This window comes from Lingula anatina, chromosome 9 (assembly GCF_051362555.1).
Source record: "Lingula anatina isolate TDL-2025a chromosome 9, LinAna3.0, whole genome shotgun sequence".
Classification (NCBI taxonomy): Eukaryota; Metazoa; Brachiopoda; class Lingulata; order Lingulida; family Lingulidae; genus Lingula; species Lingula anatina.
In genome coordinates, this window is record NC_141775.1 from 3,563,425 (window position 1) to 3,573,873 (window position 10,449).

Sequence of the window (10,449 nt, forward strand, 5' to 3'; positions counted from 1 at the left end):
TAAATTTTATGAAGATCCCTGAGGCACTAAACACATTCAAGACCCAACTATCTTAAACAAGAAATAGTCTAATACTGAGTATCAGTGCACAGATTAAAGATTAGGTTGGCTTCCATTCATATGTTATACTCACCCAGCAAACACGTGATCCAAACATGACGTGTTTGCTAGGCAGAGCCCAGTCGCACCATCGGGTCGTAACCCAGGCCTTTCAGTTGCGCCTGAGTACTGGAAGTGGCAGAGGTATGCCCATGGTAAAAGGAAGTTTCTGGTGATTTCTAAAACACATGGTGTCTCTGGATCTGGCAGAGGCCTGCCCGTGGTAAAAGTTAGTTTCTATTGACTTCTGAAACACCGGGTGTTTCTGGAAATGGCAGAGGTATGCCCTTGGTGAAAGTTAGTTTTATGGTGGCTTCTGAAACACATGGTGTCTCTGGAAATGGCAGAGGCAGACCTATTACGACCTTGAGGTAAGTTTCCAGTGACCTCTATAACTGATGGTGAACAAGTACATGCTGTGGGCCATTAATTCAGGGGCATATTGAGGAAGTCTTCTGGGTCTTCCCAAAGACCGTCAGATTTTCAAGTTTCCATCAAAGGGAATCTATAATTTTTCTGTCAGAAGACATACAAAAATGGAGGATGGATCAACAAAAATAATTTGAAATCTCTCTGGATCCGTCCCTGTAATTGGACTATTTCAGTTTTAGTTGGGTCCTGCTGAACAGACTTACGAATATGGCACGCTGCAACAAAGTTGTTAGAATAAATACCACACATTAAAGATTCAAGTTGTTGATTTTAGTATTTATATATGCAGAAATGCTACAGTTAAAGCACTCTTAAGAGGTGTGGCATTCACTAAAAAGAACTCAAACTGTCACTCCTGAGCTATTGTACTGAAAGCCATTTGGTTCAAAAAATTAATTTTAAATTTAAATTAATTAAAATATTTAAAGCTCTACAGCGAGGGTCCATGTGTTCACAACAAAGACACACATCTTTAATAAATGACTGTGAGCATTATTATGAGGTGATGAGTCATGCATGCTAATGTACATACTTTTAAGTATACTTTACTTAAAAGTATGTTTTCAGATTCCTACTCATACTTCTTTAGGTCCCCATTTCTATATTTCTTTTACATTTTAATATAATCTGGGGCTTAGTGGAAAAAAATCAAGGTGAATAGACCTAATATTTTCATGAGATGCTTCTTAGTTGACCAAGTGTTAGTCTGCTAAGATTTCAGCCCAAAACACTGATTTAAGACTTTTTGATAACAGTCCCAAGATCTGCAGGACCACATGGCAGCTGTTGGTCTTCATTGTGAGATACATGGCCATTGAGACCTACAGTCCAGCCTGGTTTCCACCCTTCCACAGTTTTGACCAACCTGAAGTTACTTAAAACTGACTATGAAAGTATGGCACAGGTACAGTGACTATGATGTGTTTAAAGCTTCCCTCTTGGACTAAATTTCCTAATGCACTAAACATTGCAGTCATCATCAGTGGACAATCCATATGGATATTCCCAGAACCAGCAGCAGAGTTATCAATGAGGATTTCACAGAGCACCCAGTGTCAAACACTGTGGGGTCAAATTTGAAGCAGTTTGTGTTACTTTCCACATACTTGAACTTTTGTCCTTCACAGATTTCTTTGCCGTTTTTATAAGATGTACCTGCATTTCAAAAGAAAAAAAAACACTGAAATACATTTCAATATTTATGTTAATTGACAAGAAAAGCAGTTGTGAAGAATCTAAAACAACCATGGTAGTGTAAAAGATATGGCAAAAAAAAATGTACATACCATATAGTGAAATCAAATCTACGTGGTATTAAAAAAAACTGTTACAAATGCATATTTTAATAGTAAAAAATTATTCCAAAGACCAAAGAAAAAGTATCACCAAGATGCATGCAGCTTACATGCAAAGGGCTATCTCCCAATGTTAATCATTCTACAGTTTTTTCCAACTCTGCAGCAACTGTCGCTAAATACAACCAGCTTAACAGGTAAACACACCTCCTCTTGACATTGAGTGGAATGCAGAAAAGCTGGTGTTCTGGCTGCCTTTTTGCCAAAACCATGACAAATGTTAATTTCTTTTTATTTAATGTGAATAAAACAAAAATTTAAAGATTTCCTTACCTATTTTCTCCCCAGAAAACATGGCAGTCTTGCAGTAAAAGTGGATGGAGTCACAGAAGTCGGCACACACATGGAGTTGGCTAAAACAAAGAATGGAACTCTTTAAGAATTTAATTGCAAATGACATGCTGCAAGGTGCTAAGGAGGACACAGTGTTGCCAGGCCATGGATATTTATGTAGCCTAGAGTACTAGTATATATAACGGGGTGGAATGTGGCTTTACCCATTGCAAGGCAAAAAATAGAGGAAAAAGTGACAAGCCCCACACTATTACTAGTATTTATCATACACACCTTGTGATGTATCAATAATAGTATGAAATACTTGGGATCATTTACATGTATCTAGAGTATTACACACTGAGAAACGACTTACTCCTGATACCACAGGTGCTGCTCGGGGCTACAGAAGTAACACATGAGATAATTCACTCTATTCTGGCACTTCTTGCTGGCCCAAGCCAGTTTGTACATCCCACCAAACACCGAGGTCACCTCAGTTCTCTTACAGCAGGCATTGGTGGAGTACCAAGAGCAGTTCACCAGGCCGTTCTCTGGAGACGGGACATGGGTGCCACCTGAAATTGATTTTAATACTCTTGATAAGGGTGTGTTTTCAATGAAACTATCATACTTTTAGTAGGCAGATCAATTCAAGTCCGCTGGGACTCTTGCTGAGTACAATCAGACTAACTGAATGACACGCCTCCTTGACAAACTAGGGGTTAACTTTCAAGTGTGCTGTGCATCTGGAAACTTTTTCACTTCATTTTGAGTGCCACCAAATGCACACGAAAGTTAATCCCCCCAAGTACGATACTTTCATTGAAAACGCCCCCTAAATCACAGTTAAAATTAAGTCCAAATTAAGCTTAGAAAGTTTCCTGCACAGCTCAAAATGATATTCCAGTGCGCAGTGTTTTTAAAAAACTGATGTGGTTGCATAGCTTACCATAATATGTACATGTCTTTTTGGTTTCCACCACTAAATCCTCACCGACAATAGCAACAACGGAAGAAAACACAATAAATACAAGGATTTTAAGAAAATCCTTTACATCGATCGCCATGCTTGTTTTGATCTCGTTTTCTTCTCGTCCGCGTTATCCAACATGGCTGCGCCCAGGAGACGGGCGCCGCTCCGTCAGCAGCGATGGAAAGTTAAAGATTTCTTTACGTTTGAAACATATTCTCCGTTTATATTTGACCCACAGTATTCATTTGCTGCGATGCTATTTTTGTTTATGTCGGAGATTGTTGTAAACATATTTGTAATACATAAAGTTAAATGTGAGTATGGCTGGGTATATATCTGCTTACGTGGAAAGTACAGGTACACCCTTGTGCTGATGGTGTCTGAAATCTGCTGAAATCTTGAACAAAGCACTTCACATCGTACAGAAGCTAAGCATAATCATCAGTGCATTCTTGTATTTGCCTTAGCTATTTTATACTCTCAAAATGATTGTGCCACATGCCACTCTCTCTCTCGATCTCTCTTTTTCTTCCACATTATTATTACGCTTCTTTCTGAATTTATTTAGGTGTTATTTAAATATGTACATTCTGAAACAGAACTCAAATTTTTCTGTTTTTCATAATCTTAAATTGATTGATTATTAGGATACAAGTACCATCACCATTAAGGTTATTCGAAATAGGGTGACTATGTAAATGACTGAAGCATTTAGAGTTTCCATTGCAGACACAGAAATTGACTGGGTGGCTTACATGCAGGAAGTGGAAGGTGTCATTAATGGAACGTATGACTACATGCAACTGAAAGGAGACACAGGACCACTAGTGTATTTATAATGCAACCTCTACAATCTCTCTCTCTCTCTCTCTCTCTCTCTCTCTCTCTCTCTCAATAAATTTATATTTTTGACATACAGTATAAAATGTTTTAAATCTCCTGAAGTTTGTCAAGGGTAAAACACACAGTCCTGTTTACTTAAAATGTCACAATTTCTCTCTTTTTCTCTGCATTATGATATAGTATTTTAATTTACAGTTACTGTATTATATAATGTTCAATATCTCATACAATTAGCCAAGTGTAATTACTTTTAAATTACTTGTCAGAGTAAGGTTTCTTTGAAAAGTCCCATGTACCCCATACAGCTGGTAAAAGTAGAAGAGATCAACGGTACAAGTGGCACCATTTCATTTAAGTGTGTACAGTTATATTTCTTTCCTGTTTTCCTTCAGCTATCCTGCTGGGTTTGTGTACATTTTCACAGCATTGTACTACATTACCAGCCTGGGTGCAAATATTCGCCTGGGGCAGTATCTATTTGCAGCATTGTACTGCGGAAATCTGCTCTTAGTTTTTAACATATATAGAAAAACTTGTAAGGTTAGTATGCTTAGATGCATGTTCAAAGTGGCACTTATTTTATGTTTAACTCATATATTGCTTTGTATTCTTGAAAAGGCTATAAATATACAGGTTGTTAATGAAAATAAAAGAAAAAATGGAAAAGGATAACTTAAAGATACATCTAACACATACTTTTGGATTAAAACATGAATTATTATAAGTTCTTATAAAATAAATGTAGAGACATGAATTGCCCTCTTGGAATAGTAATCAGAACCACGTATAAGCTAAAACCATACCAGTTAAATAAAATCACTGGGTTCTACAATTTCAAATATTATATTGTTAAATTTATATTTCTAGGTCCCACCATACGTGTTCTTCTTCATGTGTTGTGCGTCCTACAGAATCCACTCCATTTATGTCCTGAGGATGTTCAATGACCCTGTGGCCATGTGCTTACTTTACCTGGCAGTCAACCTATTTATTTACAACCACTGGGCCTGGGGCTGTCTGGTTTATAGGTAATGGCAGATTACATTGTGCTTTATCTCTACCTGTTGTCACACCTAACACATTTCACATTTAAAAGAAATCATGTAGTACATTTGTTATTTAAAAGAAATCAAATAATGCTTTCACATTTTCACATGTTATTGTCATACCCAACAAGTTCCATATTTTTACATTTTTCATGCTGCATAAATGTAGTTGATTAATTAAAACAGTACACCTGCAGTTGTTTACAAGTGTGTTAAAGGCTCATGTCACACCAGCACTATCATTTTTGTTTTTCACAAATAACTGATTATTCATCAAGTGGATGAAAGTGCAAAACAGTCATACATTTGGATTACTAAGTAAAATGTTTTCTATAAATTGGTTAACATAATAAATGTTTTAGATAAACTCATTAAATATTGTAAAAAGACACTGAAAAAAGTTACATTAGATTTCAGTTTTTTCCATTGTTTTTCCATTTAAACTTTAAAAGTGAAGGTATAATAAGCTCAAATAAAAGTTATATGCTATCATTAGTGTGCTATGTTTTAGCATGTTACACTTAAGCTTTTAATGGAAAAACAAGAATTTAAAAAAGTTTCCAAGGTTTCATTTTATGTGGATTACACATAGTAAGTGACAAATTTATTATGAAGAGTGTTTCTTTTTCCTTCTTGCAGTCTTGCAGTATCTGTGAAGATGAATGTTTTACTGTTCTCCCCAGCCCTGCTGATGTTGCTCCTTGTCTCTCAGGGATGGCTGAAAACAGTATATCATCTTGTCATTTGTGCTACAGTACAGGTAAGTATAGTTCTAGAAAATTTATTTTCACCTGTAAAACTAATAAAAAATTACACAAGCTGCATTGTCCTTCAGGTACTGTGATAAGAAAATGTATAATTCAAGTGGCTGAGTGATGACATACATTCTTTATGGTCTCGTTATGTTGTCCTCTTAAAAAAGTCAGCTGTTTTTAATGAAGGGATAGAAGGTCATTAATATGCCATAAATTTGCTTAAAGGTTTCTTGACAATTATTTATGAATGTGTATAGCTTGTTTTTCTTATATATCTGCAGGACTTCATGGCTATTACTGTGTGAATTAAAAACCTGTATTTAAATTAAGAACTGAATAAAAAATAATGGGCCTATAAAGTTTAAAATTGTACAACACTCCTCAATTTTATCATTATTATTTAAGTCATAAATAACAATGAATTGCTACTGAAAGAGAATTTAATGAGTCAGAGAACCTTTGCTTTATGACTGTTATATACAGCTTCTCTGTTGACTTGGTCACCCCTGAAACTCATCGACAAGTAGAAATGATGGTAAAATATACTGTAGTGATCCTATAAGTGACCATGTCGTCTGGCCTTCTCTACTAGGAACGCCTCAATTAAAACTACTTGTACTTTTTTAAAATAATGTATTGCTGTGATTCTTTCAGCTGGTGCTAGCTCTGCCTTTCTTAGCTGCCAACCCTGTTGGTTACATTGTCAGATCATTTGACCTAGGACGGCAGTTCTTCTACAAATGGACAGTCAATTGGAGGTTTCTTCCAGAGGAGCTCTTCTTGAATAGATATTTTCACCTGGTGCTGTTGCTCCTGCATATTGTTGCCTTGGTAACATTTCTGTCCAAAAGATGGAGCAGGTAAACATGAAATGCTTTCCAAAATTTAAATTAATTTTGTTACACCTTTAGAAAACAAGCACTATGGAAGGTTTTGTTAATTTTGCAAGCAACATTGTAGAAATTGAATTTTTTTAGACAAAAACACTTTAAAGTTAGATTTCAGTTTTCTCCACTGTAAAGAGGTACTGATTTCCTATTTCAGCTGTGTAAATGGAGATATCATAAGAATAAATGAATAACAGATAGATATAAAGCTTATTTTAATTGAAATATTATGATATAATTTTTTTAATGCATCTTATTTCAGGTCATATGGTGGTGCCTCTTCTTTACTCTCAAGATCACCAATACATCCTGTCCTAAACAGCAACCATATCCTTTTTGGGGATAAATTACATTGTTTATTGATATCTATAATAACTTAATTAACGCTATATAGATAAGTCGCTGTGATATTATCCATGTTACGAATGTAGCACAACCTGATTGATTGTTTGATTTCCAAGAGTATTAACATAGAATATGTGATAAGTGCTGCATATTTAAATTTCTCATTTTTTATAGGTGAAAAATTAGAGAGAAAGAATGATAAAGAGACATATATAAAATGAAAATTTGACTAGTAATTAAAAAAAGAAACATGAACAGGCATGAAAAAGACGCCTAAAAATAAAAGTGTGTTTATAGCTTTAACTTAAATGGCATATATAGATAAGGATAATCTTCCAGTGCTCTATATCCTTAACCATTCCCCACAGATTGTCCTGCCTCTGTTCGCTGCTAATTTCATAGGCATGTGTTTCAGCAGGTCTCTCCATTACCAGTTCTATGTCTGGTACTTCCATACACTCCACTATCTGCTATGGTCAACACAGATGTCTGTCAAGTACAGGCGAGTCCAGTTGTCTTCTTTATTTAATGACTTGCTGTTGCCTACTAAGTACAGCAAAAGATGTCCACTGTTTTGGGCATACAAGAGCATAATAATATCAAGGCCCTGTCAAGATATAATTTTCACTTTCTAGGATCCCGTGCAGTTGAATAATTGATCTTTTATTATTTTCATTATTTAATTTTTTTAAACTTGCCAAACAAACAGTGTCAAAATTATTTCATTAGTTAACTCACACTCACGCAGTATATCTGTATTTCTCTCAATACGTAATTGATAATTCCAGATGGTATACTTTATTATTGTACACAGCACTGAGAAGTATGGGGAATGATCGTGTAACCATAGTTTGTCATCGATTTTTCCAGGTTGTTAATCTTGGGTGTCATAGAACTCTGCTGGAACACGTATCCCTCCACAATATTGAGCAGTGCAGCCCTCCATGTGTGCCATGCCATACTTCTGGGGGGACTTTGGTATTCTGAGACCACAGAGAAACCAAAGACAGCTGCCCAGAAAATGGAGTAAAGCAAGAAGCAGAATGTTCACTCTGGTACTGTTTGAGTTCACAAAAAATAAATAACAAACTTTAAGAAATGGAGTAATGCAAGAAGTGGAGTTTTTTACTCTGGTACTCTGGGGCCACAGAGAAACCAAAGACAGCCTTTTAGAAAATGGAGTAAAGCAAGAAGCAGGATGCTGATTCTGGTACTTTTTAGTTTACAAAAAAAAAAACTTTCAAGACAGCCATCCAGAAAAAAATTCTTTGAGTTCGCACGCATGCACACACACACACACAGACACACACACATACACAAAATAAATAAATTAATTAATTAAAAATATAAGAAATAGGAAATGGAGTAACGCAAGAAGTAGAATGTTGTCTCTGAGTCTCTGAAACTCTGAGTTCACAAAAAAAAAAGAGAAAAACTTTAATACAGAAAATGGTGAAAAGCAAGAAGCAAAATGTTCACTTGAGTACTCTGAGGTTGCAGAGAAACCAAAGTGAAATGAAAGATGGCCACCCAGAAAGAAAGGGATATTCATTATAGAATTGCTGCATTTTCAATGTTTTCATGATGTTTAGTATTGAGTAGCTATATATATACATGTACATGTATCTTCTAGTAGAGATTGCTGTTTCTGACATGTCCAATGCGAAAAATGTACAGTGTTGAGTCATCAGTGCAATACCTGATTTAAGGTAAAATTGTTTTTTGTTGTATAGCAATTAACTTTGAAGAATTGACGTGTCCCATTCTTTAAATGTTTTTTAATTGTTTAAATTAAAGAAATACATTTTATTGTCATGCCCACCGGATAATATGCATAAGTATGTACTTCGTTGTATTTATTTATCAGTTAAATGGTTCGTTTCTATATGAAATGAGTGGTTTTAAAGCTGTAAATTAAGAGACATTTTTGCAATACCTATGTGACAAAAATTTAATTGTGCCATACTCGTCTAGGACACTACTAATAAAAAATTAATTTCTCACTAGATTTATACAAACAGTAAGATTTTGCTTATCATTCTCAACTATTAAATTGGAAAATTCGTTTTTATCAATCGCTTGGACAATAAAAGGATCTCATAAATTTAATGTATTCAGTAAATCCTAAGCTGTTTGAAATATGTGAGAAATTATCGTATTTGGTTTATCGGTAAAACACGGAGGGCCCCATTCCAATAGACACTATCAGTGTACGTAGATCCAACTCACACTCGTAAAAATTAGAATAAACTTTCGTGTTCAACAATTATTATAATACGCAAGCTAATTCACTATTCTCTTATTGCCAAGAAGGTTACATGTATGACTCTGTCTTCGACTTTCAGCATTTTAGAGGTCTTGGCTGAATTAACCGAGATATAGTCGAGAATTATTTTCAGATTTTTTTTTGCAGTTGACCTTCCCTCTTATAACTGTGTATTATAAAGAATCTAAGTAAGGCTGGGACAACAAGTTCAGTCTCTATAGGCCTCACAGCCTTGTATCATAAATAATTTTTAAATTTTTACATTGTTAAAACAGTTCATAAATCATTTTTTAGGTGAATGTACTGCTGCTTAATTATTTCAAGCTGAAGTCACGTACTAATCGGAGACCATGAGCATGTAGCACAAGAAAGGCATTTTAAATAATGTTTTTGTATCAGATATGATGATGTAACCACAAACGGATAATTTATAGGGAAATATTCTGCTTCTCATTTTAAGCAGGTTATATGTTAGAAGTGAAGGCCGCGATCCTTGTGAGAGCGCATTATACAGCAATACCAGCATAAGCGGACACTTGCAAACATGTTAATTAACCACAAAAATACTATATAATTGTTTTCTGAAGCAAGCGTGTTCCCTAATGAATTTTTAATTGGGATTTATCAGGGCACAGCGGAGGGCTTACATGTACCTTAATAAACGACTGGTTTTGAAAATAAGTGTGAATTTTTGGAGGTAGACGCTTGGTTGCAAGCCTCATACCCTCTGGCCAGATAGATAGCTTTACTTGTAGAGTGCTCGCCTTTTTTACAGGTGACGGTAGCTTAGTTCGTTTCCCACGTAAGGTCGTGTCGTACTAAATACCGTTATAAAAACGGTGCCTGCTGTCTCCTTGCTAAGAACTCAGTTAATGAAGGACTTAAGGGTAAAGATCTGGCCGTGGTAGGTGTTGGTTATTGGAATGCTTGGATTGTAAAAAATGAATGCTCCCAACTGGAATGAGATGGGTTCAGGTTAAAATGTATGCTCTCCAGGGGGAATGAGATACATGTAGGTTCAAATTAAAATTATAAAACCGGCCGATATCAGTTATCGTGTCGGCCGGATGACAGGCTTTTGTACCTAAAATCCCACTCTTTGACTCATTCACTGTCAATGTAAAGAAGCAGCATATGGAATGTATGTGAGTTTTTTTTAATGTACTGTACTT

General features: G+C 35.5%; 2 protein-coding genes across 3 annotated transcripts; one reads left to right on the plus strand and one right to left on the minus strand.

Annotated features, from left to right (window-relative positions):
* Window positions 1-909: 909 nt before the first annotated feature.
* LOC106174923 (riboflavin-binding protein) lies at window positions 910-3,249 on the minus strand. The gene is made up of 4 exons (XM_013556698.2): window positions 3,112-3,249; window positions 2,536-2,737; window positions 2,160-2,239; window positions 910-1,686 (listed from the first exon to the last, which is right to left on the minus strand). Exons 1-4 carry the CDS (start codon window positions 3,227-3,229, stop codon window positions 1,511-1,513), a joined length of 576 nt encoding a protein of 191 aa, XP_013412152.2. The 5' UTR covers window positions 3,230-3,249; the 3' UTR covers window positions 910-1,510.
* A 22-nt stretch (window positions 3,250-3,271) lies between these two features.
* LOC106174922 (dol-P-Man:Man(5)GlcNAc(2)-PP-Dol alpha-1,3-mannosyltransferase) lies at window positions 3,272-9,124 on the plus strand. Of its 2 annotated transcripts, none has more exons than XM_086996018.1 (9): window positions 3,272-3,449; window positions 3,865-3,964; window positions 4,371-4,518; window positions 4,846-5,006; window positions 5,664-5,784; window positions 6,434-6,639; window positions 6,929-6,992; window positions 7,377-7,513; window positions 7,882-9,124. In XM_086996018.1, exons 1-9 carry the CDS (start codon window positions 3,272-3,274, stop codon window positions 8,039-8,041), a joined length of 1,275 nt encoding a protein of 424 aa, XP_086852144.1. In that variant the 3' UTR covers window positions 8,042-9,124. The 2 variants fall into 2 exon arrangements, with proteins under 2 accessions (XP_086852144.1, XP_086852145.1); XM_086996019.1 differs by having other exon boundaries at window positions 3,280-3,449; window positions 3,851-3,964.
* Window positions 9,125-10,449: the final 1,325 nt, after the last annotated feature.